General features: G+C 37.4%; 1 protein-coding gene across 2 annotated transcripts in view; it reads left to right on the top strand.

The window, feature by feature from the left end:
- Positions 1 to 14,785, top strand: part of LRP2 (LDL receptor related protein 2) — a 253,428-nt gene extending 238,643 nt beyond the window's left edge. For both annotated transcript variants that reach the window (XM_072612238.1, XM_072612237.1), the window contains exons 76-79: positions 725 to 826; positions 3,186 to 3,311; positions 11,774 to 11,845; positions 13,154 to 14,785. In XM_072612238.1, the coding sequence (XP_072468339.1) occupies positions 725 to 826; positions 3,186 to 3,311; positions 11,774 to 11,845; positions 13,154 to 13,315 (462 nt within the window). In that variant the 3' untranslated portion in view covers positions 13,316 to 14,785. The remainder of the gene's footprint in view (positions 1 to 724; positions 827 to 3,185; positions 3,312 to 11,773; positions 11,846 to 13,153) is intronic.
- The last annotated feature ends 2,636 nt before the right edge of the window (positions 14,786 to 17,421 follow it).

Raw genomic sequence — 17,421 nt, 5'->3', positions numbered from 1 at the left:
CATATCAGAAGTATGATTCCTCCTCAGTCACTCCCTCAAATCCTTTTTCTCATTCACCAACTTGTCTATTTTCTACTATCCATATATAACCAACAAGATTCATAAGTTGTGCTTTGGGTAGCAAGTGGATATTCAACATGAAAGAAACTTATGAATGAATTTTTAAAAAAGCATTTCTTAGGCACTTACTATGTGCTAATCACTGTCTTAAATGTTGGAGATATAAATACAAAATGATCCCTCCTGCTTTCAAGAATAGGGGTGGGGGTAGCCAGGTAGGAGCATTTTGACTTGACAGGTGACAAAGGTGGTGAATGGAACCATAGGGGACAGACTGATATACTGTTTTGTTTTGTTTTCTTTTTAGTAGAAATGATAGCTTTGATTCAATTACGTTCCCAGAATTGTAGAGTGCAACGGTGGCATAGCATCGAGAACATGGCCAGGAGAAAATTAAATCATGTCTGGGGACTTTGAGATATGGTGGACCATGTGAGGCTGTCACCCCTTAGGAAAGCACTTCTAGTGTCACTGAATTTATGTGTTCATGCTGATTAGATAATGCCATCTTCTGTAAAGCCCATGTCTCTGCTGCCTTTTTGTTTTATAAGGTCTTTAAGATAATTTCTCTCTCTTTGGCTCATTTTGCTCTGACAACAAAAGGTGAGACATTTGAAGGCACTCGTGTTGGGAATTGTGACAATAGCTTCACTTTCTTTCTCAGAATGAAAATTTTGCTGTGGAGGCGGGGAAGCAGCCCATCATATTTGAAAATCCAATGTATGCAGCCAGAGACAGTGTGGTCAATGTTGATCAGCAGGCACCGGTGAGAACTGAACACACTTCCTTTTTGGTGATCTCTTCTGTCCAGTTTCATCAACTTAAAATCACTTTTAATTTCTACTCTCAAACCAATAGAAGCATATATAAATGATTTTAGTTAATTTCCAACCATGACTTTCTGCAAAGAGAGGGTTGATTCAAGATGTTACAGCAGTATTTAAATAATCAGAACTATTTTACGTCCAATAAAAATTGTTGAAAGGTTAGAGTCCTTCTCTGGTTGTATCAGGAAGTTCTACATTTTGACTTGCACAAAGCCAAGTAAATAGAACTCCAACACGGGATAGTATTTCACTAGGAAGGAGAGAAGAGAAAAAGAGAAGGAAGAGAAGGCCTCAGAGCCACTCATTAGTTTAGGATTCAATAGCCAAAATAATTTTTTTGCCCACTCTTGCTTAGCATCAATTCATTGTTAACACTTAGATTTTCGTTGAAATGACAACAGATGGCATATTTAAATATCAGGCTGAAATGTTTTCTTACTTAGGACCAGAATATTTAGAGTACTGAAAACATTTAACTAACCTTCTGATGTGTGGTTATTAAAGCTTTAAGGTCACACTGTTACCAATGCTATGTTTTGTTTGCTGTTCTCTCCATAGCTATGCCTCTGGAGAATACAAGTTAGAATAAATTTAACGAAGGACCTAAAAGATAGCTTATGAACATATTAGAAACATAGTATGCTCTGCCTCTCCATTCTTTAAAATTTGTGTTAGATACTGTAATGCTTTCTTTTCAGAAAGGATCTCTGTGCCTATAAAAACATAGAAAATTTCTGGAAGGCTGATTATCACACTTGTCTCTATAGTTTCAAATATTATAAATCAATAAGCATTTATTAAATGAGTGCTTATGTGTCAAAAATTATTTCAATTTCTGAAGATACAAAAACAAAATTAAAAACTAAGCTCAACTCAGAAAAGAAAAAGTCTCAGTTTTCAAGGACTTGACATTCTAATGGAGGAGATAACTAATAGGTTGATAACAGAGTTGAGGGAAGTAGACTTAGAGGGAAAGGTACCAGCAGCTGGGAGGTCTGGGAAAGTCCTCCTTCCAAAGGTGGTATATGAAGTGAATCCTGGAGGAAGCCAGGGATTCTAAGAAATGAGATGAGGAGGCATCCCAATGCATAAGGCACAGTACAAAGGTGTGGAGTAGGGAGATTGAGCACCATATGTGAAGGACAGTGGCAAGTAGTGGAGCATGATGAACTGTGGCGTGTACACAGGAGAGTAATATGTAAGAAAACTGGGACAATAGGAAGAGTCCATATTATAAAGAGTGCCGAAGAGTTTAGCTTTGATCCTAAAGCAATAAGGAATCATTGTAGCTTATTGAATAGGGAGAGTGGCATGGTCAGACCTATGCTCTCGGAAGATCATTTGGGCAGCTGAATGGAGGATGGATTGGATGGAGAAGGAAGAGCCTTGAGATAGGGCATCAATTAGCAGCCTACTACAATATCTAGGGTCTAGGCAATAAAGGGCAGAACCTGGATGGTGGTTGTGTGAATGGAGAGAAGGGGACATAGCCGAAAGCTGCTGTGGGGAAAGAAATTATAAGATTTAGCAGTCTCCTGGATATAGGGGGTGAGAGGGAGTATTTTCAGGATGATAGAAAGATTGTGATCTCAGGGGGTTAGAAGGATAGTAATGTGCTCAACTATAATAGGGAATTGTTGGAAAAGGACTGTTTTTGGAAGGAAAGATTCTAATTCTCTAGGAGAAAATTCCCAGTTCAACAAAGGGTTCAGATCAAAAGGATAACCTAAAGGAAGATTGATTATTCTAAAATAACACCTATCACCCTACAGTATCCTATTATTCTAAATATGGTTACTGGTATATACAACTGAATTTTCTTAATCAAGTACTATAGAGAGCTTTGGGAAGAAATGTATTGTAAGAAGGGCCAGAAGCATCTTTAATAAATCTGATTGTGACTGGTATAGAGTTTGGAGATTTTTTATCTTCTAATTATAGGACTAATTTAATATTTAATGTTTTTATCTTCTGGGAAGTGAGACAGTCTTTGTACTCTCTGCTAGTGCATGAAATTTTTCTCATGCTATAAAGAGAAAATATTTAAGGATATGGGGAAGCAAAATACCCAATGAATGAAGTGACAGGAATGAATGAAATATTTGAGAAATTCTGTTTTTGCGTTTCAACTAGTGATTCTCAACCCTTGGGAATCAGACTTTTAATTTTTGTTCTTAAAGAGCAAATCATTTCTTCTTACTCTTCTATTAAAATCTCTCAATCTGAAGTTTCCAATTTAGTTTTAATTGTTACTTCATCTTTGTTGAAGCTGAATAAGAAGATTTAATATGTTTACAGGTAACTGAATTCAGAAATGAGGAAAATCCAAATTATGAAAATCCCATCAGTTCTTCAGAAATTGTTGTTGACGAAAAGCAACCTTCTACAAGTGCAGAAGCAACACAGGCAACAGAAGCTGCCCAGGTATGCCATGCTTGATTTTAAGAGAGCTTTTCAATCTTGCCTTTGGTTTCATCTTGGTTAATTCTAGAGATATGGTATTTCTATGAAGAACTAAGAGACCCTGATTCTCAGATCCACAATAGTGCAGAGCTAATGCTTCTCCCCTCCCTCACCGCCCTATCTCCCCAGCCCCTTCCAAGAAACATGCAAGCAACATTAGAGAGATGTGTGATGAATACTCTGGCTCATATATATTGGAAGCTTCATGCAATATTTAACATTAAAAAATATCAAGGAAGGACAACAGACTCTTGCAGTTTGGCGTCTTTAAATTTTGGGATGTGACTTTAGCAAAGTTTGATTTAATATTTATAGAAATCTCACATTAAAAAAGGACACATAAAACATAGAATATTATAGATCCAGAGCTGGAAAAGACTTTTGGGGTCCATTTAGTCCATTCCTTCTTTTACAGACAAGAAGCTGAGACTCAGAGAGGTTAGATCATTTCCCTAAGGTCACATGGATGACCAGAATTCAATCTTAGATCCTCAGACTTTAAAGCCAGTGCTCTTTTCTCTGTGAGATATATCCTAGTGTGATATATTTGATATTTACAGACTAGAACATACATGCATAGAAACATTTTTCCTTAAATAAAACCTAATTACTGTGTCCTTCAGAGGTGTCAAACACACCATGAGAACTATTAAACCACATTAAAATAAAATTGAAAAATATTGGATAAAATAAATAAAATACAATAGAGCAGATAATGTTAATATGTGATTTTCTAAGTCATTATGCAGGGACCCTTATATACGAGTTAGTGGCCACCAGTTTCTTTTTGAGTTTGATACCACTGGTATACTAGGGTACTTGTTCTGTTACAGAATGTTGTTGTTCAGTCGAGTCTGACTCTTCCTGACCTTGTGGACCATATCAGGCCAATACTGTTGATGGGGTTTTCTTGGCAAAGATAATGGAGTGGTTTGTCATTTCATTCTCCAGCTCACTTTATAGATGAGGAAGCTGACACAAGCAAGGTTAAGTGACTTGCCCAGGCTCCCATAGACTAGTAGGTATCTGAGACTATATTTGAACCCAAGTCTTCCTGACTCCAGGCCCAGGACTCTATCCACTGAACCACGTAGCTGTGTCTCTCAATGTTGAATATATGCATCTCTGGAATTGAATTGTTGGGCAACTGAGCCACTGTATTTATTAACTTTTACCGCTGGGTGGCAATCGGATGCACTTTTGACATAGTCCAGTAGCACTTAGAGTTCTTGGCCACCAGATGGCTTTTGAACTCTTTCTCTGGGCAATCTGGCTTTAAAAAATTAGAAGCCTGTAATTTATAACCTTATTACCAGAGTATGTCATAAGAAATTCAGTGGATTAAAAATTCAAATCTGATTATTTGTTAAGAAAAATGCATATCATAAATAGTTATAATTATATTCAAGCAGCTTTTTTTAGTTCAGTTTTACGTAATAATACAAGTCAAAGTGCAATTAGGCACCTTTCTTATATTATTAGGATAAATCAAATTGGATAGCCTATGAGCGGACCTGGCTTCTACCCATATGATTTGTAATCTTCTTGAAAGTTACATAAATGAATCTCAAAAATATTCATAAATACAAAGTGTAGGAGGTATGACTAGAGAACAATCTGTTTGAAAGAGATCTGGAGATTTTTCGAGTTACTAGCTCAGTATGAATCTGTCTTGTGTCTTGGCTTCCAAAAAATCCTCCAATTCAGTCTTAGACTTTGCTGAAAGTGATAAGCCCTCTGTATTCTGACCTGGTCTAATCACATCGAGAGAATTGTGCTCAGTTCTGAGGTCATGTTTTGAGACAGATATTGAAAAGCTGGAGCTCACTTCCAACAGGGCAAGTATAGTGTGAGGACTGGGAACTATGCCACATGATAAATACTTGAAGCAACTGGGGATACTCTGGGGAAATGAAGACTTAGAGGGGACATGATAACTATCTTTAAGTATTTGCAAACATGTCACATAGAATGAAATGGAATGTCTTTAGATAGTGTCTACTATGTGCTTCACACTGTGCTAAGTGCTTTACAAATATTATCTTATTTGATCCTCTGAGGTAGGTTCTATTAATATCCCCATTTTACAGTTGAGGAAACTGAGGCAAACAGAAGTTAAATTCCATCTCATTGGAAGGGCCATTCAATTGTTGAGTCATGTGCCATCTAAGTCCTGTGAGTGGTCAAGTAGCATAGGCTACGGGGAAGAAGTATGGTAGGAGGGAGAGTTCCCCTGTAGTTATAGGAATAAGACAGGAGTATAGGGTACCCCTTTTGGTATCTGGTCCTCCTGCTGACTAGTGTGCTTGGATAGGTCCTGACATGACTGACTTCTGGGGAAGTAGGTGAGGGGTTCTTTTCTAATTCTTAGATTTTCTGTAATTTTCTGATCTATGCTTGACAGCTCTGATTCTTACTGTAAGCAAAATAAACCATCGAGTTATCTTAAAGGAAAGTCTGAAAATTATCCATTGATTTCCTTTAGAAATCAGGTCCTTATCTATTGATCTAGTTTGAAAACTGCCTTTCAGGTAGTGGCCCTGTGTCTTTGCCTAGCTCCCAAATCAGAACAAGGTTATTTCTCTTAGCCAATGGCTCTTTCTCACTCTTCCCCTCAAGCATCATAAGTACCAGGCTGTCACCCCTAAACTAACTACTCTCCCTTCCCTTCCTCATCTTGATCCCTTGGTGAATTAGTTCAACTCTACTTTTTCTTCTTCTCTTGAGTTCTTTTTGTACTGATGATTTTGCCCTGCCAAGAATTAGCCTTGGATTATTCCCACCTTCTACTGCCTTTGCTCTTATACACACGTACTTAATGAAGCTGGAGAAAATCATGAAGCCATGCCAATCAGGTCAACTACAAATTTATGCTACATAACCTCAAATGGGCCCTCACTGCTGCTAAGCAATCCTTTTATATCTGCCTAATGCATTGATTGTCTCACTCACCAGGATGGCTCTTCCAACCCTTTTAATGCCTCCTCATACTACCCATGGCTCCCTCTCTACCTATTCATCTTTTAATGAAACCTAATTTGTACAGCCTTTAGGCCTTGATTTTCTCACTTGTGAAATGAAGATATTGAACTTAATGAACAATAAGATAGCTTTCAGCTCTCATCTATGAACTCTGCGTCTCCTTCACAAGTCTTTTTATTTCCAGAATTAATATTTATTTCCTTATTTTCTTTGGCCATTCTTAGAAAGATCTAGAAGTTCCTCACCAGCCTGGTCTCTCTCTTTTGTTATCATCATTTTTTTCTTAAAATATGACACTTGTAAGAGAACATAAATACTTGAAATGCGTTCTGATTTTGGCAGAGATGAGCAGTACTCTCAAACCCTGCATTCTGGAAGTGATGCTTCTTTTAATGCAACTTTAACACTGCATTAGCTTATTGTTTTGTCTGCCCTGAAATACTGTTAACTCATATTGACATTACAATCCACTCAATCCCCACATATTTTTTCATAAGAACATTTGTTCATATTCTTTCCCCATTTTGTACTTCTGATGTTAATTTGAAATTTTTTATTTATGTTTAATATCTGTCTATCATCTACATGGCACCAAAGTTAAAAGTTAAAGGACTACTCATTGCCCTGCACACTACTGATCAGCACAGGAGGGTTGACCTGCTCTCTTTCCAACCTGGGTTGGCTGGTTTATCCCTCCTCAAGCAAACGAGTGGCACCTTGCTCCAAGGGGTTCACCATATCAATGCCAGTCTTCTTAGCAAGGAGACTAGATTGGCTTAGTCGACTGCAGCTCAGAATTCCCAAGCTCAGGAGAGTTGCCAGTTTTGGTCTCCCAAACAGCAGGGATTATAGCCATGTACCACCACACCTGGCTGTTTATTTTTAATCCAAGCATAATACTTAAAAATAAACATGAATTTTTGCAAATTGCAACAAGAAAAAAAGTAGGAAGTAGACTCACAGTATAGCATAATAAACACAATATAATAACAATATGATATACATGAATAGTCATATGCTACAAAATATTTTATGAATAATCATTGGATTTATAAAAAAAAGTGAATATTAGGCTATTTGTAATGAAACCAGAGTGCTAAATTTGGAGTCAGAGGTCTTGGGTTTAATTGTTAGCTCTGCTTCTTACTACTCATGGCTAGCTTCAAAAACTAGTTCTTGAACTTCAGAAGAAATGTCTTAGATGTTGGCCTAAAATTCAGTAGTCTTAGATTTTGCCAGGCAAGACAAGGTAGGGAGTTCAAAAACAAGCATATTCATGAAAAGTCTAACTCCAGCTTCCTATGGATGATAGTTTAGAAACTAGATAGAGTATTCCAACTTAGCTGTCAGGGTGATGACTTAAGAGAAAGGCTATCTTTAAGGATAGTTTCCAAATTAATTTGAATTTCATGGAACATAGCCCTCACCTTTAACTGCCCTCAGAAGTCTAGCCTGTACTTAAACAGAGAATTCCCAATACTAATGTATAATGAATGTGACTCATACCTACAGTTGATATTCCCAGTCATTCTTTTTGACTGGGGAAGGTTGGGGATAAATGGTCACTAATTAAGATATCAATCAAGAATTTTTGAGAATTCATACTTTCTCCCCAGCAGCCAGTGCACCTGGGGCATTTGAGGTGCTGTCAAAATTTGCTGTAAGAGACTGGTGGGGATTTTTCGTCCTGGTTCTTCCCCTTGAACAGTGATTTTTAACTTCTTTTGTGTGTCATGGACCCCTTTCATAGTCTGGTGACTCTATATACGTCTTGCAGTAAGGAGTGAAAACAAAGATGCAATTTTTTCCTATCCAAGTTCACAGACCTGAAATAAGAACCTCTGCCCCAGATCTTTTGGTAAATTGTTCATACTTGAATGGACCAATAAAACATAGAGCTAAAGCACAAAGAATTATATAAGTCTAAGAAAATATCTGTTTTCCATTTAGTAGAGAACAGAAAGTTTTCCCATGCAAACAACAGGTAGCTTAATAAGTTTCATCTGACTCAGTTTGATAACAATTGAAAGCATGCTGGAGGGTCTGATTCTAGCTCTGCCTCTTATTACCTGGGTCATGTCACATAAGCCTTCTACACGTTGGTTTTCTCATCTGTAAATGGCAGGGTTGGGAGGTAGACCACATGACTTCTGATGTCCCTTCTACCTCTAAATGTAAGATCTATATTGATAAAAGTATGTGCCCATTAAGTCCTAGGGTTCATTCTATGCTTTGAAAGGATTGAGAATTATCAGCCAGACTTTTCCCCTCTTTGACTCCTTCCCATCCCACATCCCATGAACTCTGATTTCTCCCTTATAAAAAAGTCTACTTTTCCATCTTATATCCTTTAAAATGTCCATTTATATGTTTTGTATGACTTCACATATATAATGAATAATGTATTGTTTTCCTTTTTAAAGGGTAGGGAAGGAGATAGAGACAGAGAGAATTTGGAACTAAAATTTTTAAAACTAAATATTAAAATTTAAAAAAAAATGTCATTTTATTGTGACCATAGCCATGGTTTCTTTAGATTTAGCCAAGGTTGATCACTCAGTTGATGCAAGCAAACTGGTATTAGCATAGTGAGTCCAGCTGAAGATAACATTTGAAGTTATCCCTGACCTAATGACCATCTCTAGCTTGATTATCCTTTGTCTTCTGTCAAAGAAAATAGAACCTTGACTTGAAAGAGAATTTTTCAGTCATATTTTTTGAGGAGTTGATTTTTTCCTTGAATATTAAACATATCTTCTTCCAGACCCAGGTACCTAATGCCTGAATTTCACAACTGCAGTCTTCCAGCCCTGATAAAGCTCCAGACAATAAAAGATTTGCTTTCACAGGCTGCGCTTTTTTCCCTCAGTGCCTTTTGAGTACCATAGCCTCATGCTCATCAAACAGAGCTCTTGTATCATAATTTTCACTAGATAAAAGTGATGCTATGGCTTAGACTGAGTGAGTAGAAAAAAAGTGGCTGGGGACAGTGCAGTGACTGATTTGCTCAGGATGGAGCCTATTTAACTATCCATCACCACAAACAGTTTGAGGGAAACCTAGAAGAAGAGTTGGCTCTGTAGGTTTTTTGGTCTTTTTTAGTGTTCTCTCCTGAGCTTTCAATCTGGTCTCATGAATTATTAACTGTTGATTCAATGTGATACTTAATGGGGCCAGATGGGGCCAGATGCTCAACTCAGTCTTCTATGGTTGAGTGAACTTGTTGCCCCTGGATGCCCAGGGGCTTGGATATTTGTTCCAGTGTTGGCTATACCTGTGATTGTGTGACTGTTTCAAAGGACGCAGCACTTTAGTTGCTACGGGTCACTCCAGGGTGACATTAAAGTAGTGGGGCCTCTCAGCAGGTTTTCTTTCACCTGAAAATATGCTCAAAAGAATCCAGGTTAGGAACATGAAATCTCAGTGGCTCCATGATATTATTTTTCTAGGCTTTCATTAAAAATGCATTTGATTTCCCTAGGAGATAAAAGCAAAAAGTTGCAAGCTCTACTTCTTTTGTTAGGAACCTTTTGATTTTGAACTCAGGCAAGCCCTTGTAGAGGGTTTTATTACAAAGCCAGGTTGGATAGTCCACACAGAAGCATGTGATTCAAGTTTTCTGTCTTCCCTCAAAGAGAGCTGAGTTCCTAGCCTGATCAGACTGAGGAAGATCAAAGACTCAGTAGATTATGGAACAGATTGTTCTACAGTTTTTTCAGCTGCGAAAGGAGGATAATGATACTTATCATTATCAGAGTTGTTGTGAGGGATATGCTTTGTCAGCTATAAAACACTAGAAAGGTGAGATAGTGTAAGGTGAAAAGCACTGATTTGGAGGTAGGAAGAATCCTTCCCCTAGAACAGGGATTTTTAACCATTTCTGTGTGTCTTGGACCCCTTTGATAGTCTGGTGGAATGATGGACTTTTCAGAATACTTTGAACCCAGCAGACTTGGGTTCAAATTCTGACTGACGCTGGCTTTTGACCCTGGGGAATCACGGAACACGTACCTCAGACAACTAGGACTTATCCACCAAGACAAGGGCAGGCTGGAATCTGCTTAGTACAGGGAATTCTATAACAGATTTTTCTTGATTCTTTTGAACTTTGGGTGTCCTACAGACCACGCCAGGCACAATATGAATTTGCTACTTGGTAGATTTCTTAGGGGCACAAAGCTACCATCACTCTATTGCTTGCCCTTGAAAAGAACAAAGCATGTAGTCTAGATGCCATCTGGAGTAGGCTGACCCTACTTCCATGCTTTCTGGCAAGATGGAGAAGGCAGCAAGAGAAACCTTGAGTCTGTGAGCAGAGGAGTTGAGAGATAGCATATAAATCATCTGAACCGTGGCACTGGGACGTGAGCTGCCACATCACCTGCCCTGCCACGGTGACTTCCAGGTGGGTTGGTTAAGGATCTCTTTATTGTTTGTTTGTCATTGGTGTCTAGGCCTTTTAAACACTGATTGGGAAATAAGTATGCTATGATAAGAGATTATGTGGAAGATCAGCTAAAGAACAGGAAGCCATTGCTGGAAGTGATATCATCATCCAACTTCTTCCCCATACTTTCATGTAAAACCTGGATCAGAGATTTAGGGTGGGGCTTCGACTTGTTCTTTAATTGTTATTGGTAACTCCCAGATGAACAATAATAGCTGTGTGCTAAGCACTTTATAAATCTTTATCTCATTTTATCCTCACAACAATTATGGGAGGTAGGTGTTGTTATTATACTTAGTTTACATATGGGGGAACCAAGAGAGATGCAGGTGAAGTGACTTGTCCAGGGTCACACATCTGGTAAGTATTTGAGGTCAAATTTGAACTCAGACCTTCCTGAATCCAGGCCTGGCTCTCTATCCACTTTGCCCCAGTGAAGAAATTTCCTCTACCAGTCCAAGATGTCAGCCAGTTGCCTGAAGTACTGAGAAGTTATTTGTTCAAGGTCACTTGACCAGTATGTATCTGAGGTTACTTACTGTTGACTATATTCAGTTGTTCAGAAAAGGAAACTAAGCCTAGAGGAGAGGATAAATCAGGTTCCCACGGGACATCAGGTCAAAAGCAACCATGTCTGTTGAGATTTGCATGTGGTGGATACTTTGACTCTGGATTCAGCACTTGTTGACTGGCCTGCATGTCTTATTTGGACACTAGAATAATGACCCATTCATCAAAGTGAGAGGGAGATGCCTGAAAAACTGAAGGGATGGAGCTTTGAAAACTATTAGATGAAAAGAATAAAAGGAGCATAAAATTATGTTTCAGTTACTATTTGGAGACCATACACTGTACTAAGCATTCCCAGGGCCAGCTGAAGAACACGGCCCCAGATTCCTTTGTCTTTCAGAGAAGGAGATCAAGTAGAAAAACTAAAATCTCATTATTGAAAATTACCTTTTTGCCACCTTCCAACCCTTCTCTCTTCCTCTAGGAGTCAAAATGGAATTTCTTCAAACGAAAATTGAAGCAAAGTACCAACTTTGAAAATCCAATCTATGCAGAGGTAAAATACTTCCTTAATTTGGGATTTTTTTTCCTTTAGGCCCCAATTACTTTGCTGAGTCAGACTTCCATATTGTTCCTCCTCCTCCTCCTTTTTAAACCAATACCAAATTTTGACTCTTCTCATCCAGATTTCTTTCCTTCCCACATATGCATTTGTCCTTCCACTTTCACATGGGATATCAGACGATTAGTAGTTATTTATTAACCTTCTACTATGTTCTAGGTACTGTACTTAAATGGTGAGGATATAAAGAGAGGCAAAAGGCAGTCCCTGCCCTCAGGGTGCTCACCATCTGAAATAGGAAGATAACACATAAAAGGAATCTGGAAAGAAGTGGGGGGTATAGAGGGATGCCTGGCATGGGGTCATCTTATATGTACAACCAAGCTTCTAATTCATGCACATGACCCTCATCTTTGGTCTTTTTTTTTTTTTTTTTTGTCTTTGGTCCTCTTTGAAAACAAAAGACAAATAACAATAAGAAGAAGGAGAAATAAATAATTAAAAGAGGAAAGGCACTAGGATAAAGAAAGGTTGGGAAGTGCTTTCTGTGTAAGGTGAGATTTAATTTAGGACTTAAATAAAGACAGTAGATGAGGGAGAACACTCCAGGCATAAGGGAGTGTCCAAAAAAGAAATGTCAAAGCCAAGAGATTGTGTGTGCTCTTCCTGGAACAACAAAAAGGTTAGTGTCACTGGATTGAAGAGTACGTGCCAGTGAATGAGATATAAGAAGACAGAAAAAGTGGGAGGAGGCTAGGTTATGAAGGGATTTGAATGCCCCTGAAATACTTGATCCTGGAGGTAATAGGGAGCCAGTGGAATTGATTGAGTAGAAGACCTACGCTTTAAGAAAAATCACTCTGGTGGCTGAATGGAGGACAAATTAGAGTGCAGAGAGACTTGAGGCAGGCAGACCCACCAAGCTATTGCAGTGATCCAGGCATGAGGTGATGAGAGCCTGTATCAGAGTGGTGGCCATATCAGAGGAGAGGAGAATGCATACTTAAAACATGTTGCAACAGGGAAATCAACAGGCCTTGGCAACAGATGGAGTATTGGGGGTAAGAGATAGTGAGGAGTCAAGGAAGATATCTAGTTTGTGAACCTGAGGGACTGGGAAGATGATGTTGCCCTTTACAATAATGGGAAAGGTAGGAGTTAGGGGAAAAATTTAGGGGAAAAGACAATGAGTTCAGTTTTAGACATGTTGAGTTTAAGATCTCTGCTGAAGACCCAGTTTGAGATGTCTGAGAGGCAGTTGGAGAGGAATAAAGGTCAATAATTCCTAAATTATTCTTGTAGATGGAAAAAGAGCAACAGGAAATTACACCAGCCATACCACCCCCATCTCCCCCAATTGCTGCTGACATCATACAAAGAAAAGACCAAACTCCAGCTTACATAGCAACTGAAGACACATTTAAAGATACTGCTAACCTTGTTAAAGAGGACTCTGAGGTATAACTAGTGCCACTGATTTTAGGGAATAATTAGAAATATACTTTTGCACATATATTTTTTACGAACAGATGGAAAAAGGTTAACATTCAGTACTTTATAAAAAATATACATATATACATATATATAATATCTTGCCTATAGTTGGAGATGTCTGTTGAAACTATGCCTTGTGTTTTTTTACTTATGCCAACTCATATTTTTATGAAGAATTATCACCATGTACTATATGTATATCTTTGCACTGAAGCTGTCTGAAAGTAATGTTATAAATATATTTGTATATTTGTAAATTTTGGAAAGATTATCATGTCCTTAATATTGCTAATAAAAATGTCTGCTGAATTGGTTATTTCATCTCTAGGGGTAAATTATTTCAATGGAAGGATTAGAATCAAGACAATTTAAAGACCTTGTCCATTTCAGAGAAAGGGCACCATATTCTCATCTTCAGATTTATTCAGGAAATGGAAACTGGACTGCTCCACAGTATCAATTTGTATACACCAGCACTGAATTACTGTGCACTGTTCAATTCCAAATTCTTTCATATTAAAAGAGGGTTCTATACATATACACATACTTCAATATGTGGAGGATGACTACAGACCCTTCTATTTATGCAGAAGATAGGAAAATAATTTAGTATACTTTAGTTCAAAGACTGACAACCTAAACAGCTGTTGTACATTTTTATGTTGTCAAAGGAGAGTGTATATGCTATCCCTCTCTCTGTAGTCTCTCCCCTGAACTGCCAATTCACCAGTTCTATTTACAGTGTCTATAAGAAGATTCTGTATCATTAGATGCTGGTGTCACACTATATGATACTTTGTATTTCATCTAATGATATTTTTTTCTGGTGATGATATATAGAACAAGTCACTCACTTGACTAGCACCTCAAGCAGTCTTTCCTGGGATCTGAAATGTGATAGCTGGAAAATGCTTAATTATCTGCCTTTTCATCAAGTATTTTACAAAAAGTCCTAGCAAATCAGACCTCATACTTTGGTTCGGGGGGTTTGTACAAATTTCATTGTCATTGACTATTTATTTCCTGAAGTGGATATGAATAGAAAGGGAAACAGTTTTTAGTAATAGTCATTATTAGGTCTTCTGGTTGAATCTATGTGTCTGGACTAGAATGTATTGGATAGCTTAGTTTTTCTATGTAATAATATAGTCTAGTTTGCATAACAGGAACCATCTAATAAAAGTCTAGAGCCATTGAAAGAATGTATAATTTAACATTTCTTGTCACCTCCCCCTAGCTAACCATGTCTATAAACTGAAAATTTAATAAATGTATGATGAATGAAAAATCTTCCAATGATTGTCCTATACCTGAGTTCTCATATTTGTTCCCCATGTTTAGAAGTCTTGTTGTAATTATGATGAAATGTATTTTGATTGGAAAAAGCAACTGGGAAATGATGCTGCTGAATAAATCTAATAAATGTGTTATTTTATCAGACTTATACTTCATATATTTTTGTGTCTCACTCATGGACCTATTCTCTTGTGCTCTGCAGACATCCCAGGGAACTGGGTTTTTATAAATAGTACCAGTAAAAGTACAGTAGGCTGCACCTTCTTGCTGGAAATGTAAGATTTTTTTTTTTAATCTGCAAAAGTTTCAGTACAGGACTCATTTAGTAACATGTTATCCTGTAATATTCCAGTATAGGAAATGGGGAACATAAGTCTAGTTAAGTCATCAAGCATTTATTAAGTGCCTAGTATGTGCTAACCATAAGTTCCAAACTATCCAGGAGGTCGGTAGTAACAGTTTGCACAATTGGATGGTGTTGAATAAAAATAAGGGGGCAATGGAAGCATAAAAAGATTGAAAAACTGTTCATACATGTTTCATCTGTTCTGTATCAGAGTTAAAATCGTAGTGATTACATTATTTTCCATGTAAACATACAAAATGCAAGTTATAAATGAATCAGCGGTCAAGTCCATGGACAGGTCTTAACAAGCAAGTGTTGGCAGGCAACCGTTGCCCATCATTGGGAAGTCCCGTATGCAACAGCAGGAATCTGTGCTTGTAATGGCTTGTTTACAATACTATCTAGTTAGATGATGCAATATTGCATCATCAAAATTTCAATGCAGGAAAAATCCCACAAATTTGCAACAAATTATTAAATTTAAAATGTCATTTAAAAAATATATATATTTGGCAATACTAAAACTTAAATACATAATAAGAAAAGAAATACATTATGAAGTTAAATATTAAACTTAAATATAAAATAAGAAAAAAGTCATGTGCACAGTAAAATGTAGGAGAGGATTCAGGATATATAGCAATAATTTTCCATTTCAATAAAGCCTATATATTAAATTCTGCGTGTTACATGGAAAACTATCCATCTTTTCTTTGCTTTCTGGTAGGTTTTCTTTTGTTCTCTACTGTACACTTTTTACTTTGTTCTTTTTTCCCCTTTCTTCTCCCTCCATGCAAGCATGGACATATTTATATATAGATATTGATATATACATACACATATGTATACATACATATATAAACATATACTTTCCCTAAGAGATTCTACTCCTAATCTTTGTTTTGTTGTGTCATTTAAAAAAAATATTTTCTTGAAATGATACAAGTTTTTGAAAAAACTGTTAAAGAGTTAGCGAAGTAGATTTTCAGAGGGGTGCTGAATAATTTTTTTTTTTTTTGTGGTAGGACAAGTAAGTTTGGGACTTACATTGCTACACAATGTGTTAAGTATTTGGATACAAGGAAAGGAGAAATCCACTATTCCAACGCATCTACGATTTTGTCAATGCAGGCATTTTCTCCAGCCATTTAGATCCATTCATACCTGCCCAATGCATGGAGATTTTGTGCATGTCCTCCCCTAAGATCATCACAGGGGGTCTGCCCAACATGTTGTGGGCTTCTTAGAAATAGTCAAGTGTTGTTGGAACCTACTTAGCCAGAAATATTGTGCAATATTGGCTAGAATGATGCATATTTGTGATCGTCTGAAAACCAGATTTTTACTCCATGGCAGTCAGTTACCAAAGGGACCAATGCAGGTGTATTCAGGGACAAATCAGACAACCCAATTAAAGTGTACTTTGAGTAAGGAGAAGGGACTGGGCTTACATTTACAGCCTCCAGTATTGTTTCAGTCTATAATACGCTAGTGAAACAATATCCTTGAGTAATGGGGAAGAGTTTGTCATTTTCCTTTTTGGGGCTTGGGATGACCACATTTTAATTCAATTTCTTATTTTGCATGTTCTAAAAATATAGATGAGAGTGTTTATTTATAAATATAGTTTGAAGTTTTTGGAGGGAAGAGCTTTATTTCTGAAATGAAAGCCAGCCAAAGGCTGATCTTTCCATTATTTTGCTCATATTTTTATGAAGTATTAAAGAGGGTTGGGATTCACTCAACCAAGGTCATTGGCAGTATACGGTTGTAGAACAAGGAATTACTCCAGACATCATGGAGGAAAGATCAAAGAGGAAGAGTTAGCTTTGAAGGAAAGGAAGGGCAAATTCCATTTCATCTACCCTTATGAACAACTTGTTTTATTTTATTGCATTTTCCTGTGCCAACAACATGCGAAATTGCATATTTCAAAAGTAATCTCTGCTTACAAACTAGCTTGAGAGTTTATAAAGCCTATTACAATGTAAATCACTCACATTAACAAGTAAAGTGACTTTATTTCCCCAGAGAAAGCATTTGTCCCAATGTAAGTCTTTAACTTGGGAGATTTAGGGGATATTCAAGTAACTAGCCCTCTTGGTAACCTCCAGCTGGTTCCACTGACCTCAGATAAGCTACATTCAAAAATAATATCCCAATTTTCAGCAACAAATATTGACTCTCTCTAGTTGAGCAATTGGGGCAACCCCTTTCTGTAGGTTACCAGAGCTGAAAGTTGTTAAACAGGATTTCTTTCTTGTGATGGAGCCGTGGCAGACATTCTAGATTCCCTCCGCATTTCCATGAGGACTACCTTAGACAGACAACACCAAGTAAAAATATTTGGAAAAGCAGACCACCATCTGTGGTATAAATGCCAGCCTGATGATTTCTAATGGGAACAGAAGGACTGTACATAATCTCTGGATTT

The sequence above is a fragment of the Notamacropus eugenii genome, chromosome 5 (genome assembly GCF_028372415.1).
Source record: "Notamacropus eugenii isolate mMacEug1 chromosome 5, mMacEug1.pri_v2, whole genome shotgun sequence".
Taxonomy (NCBI): Eukaryota; Metazoa; Chordata; class Mammalia; order Diprotodontia; family Macropodidae; genus Notamacropus; species Notamacropus eugenii.
The sequence above is the reverse complement of the archived record's forward strand: the minus strand, read 5'-3'. Positions and strand labels throughout refer to the sequence as shown.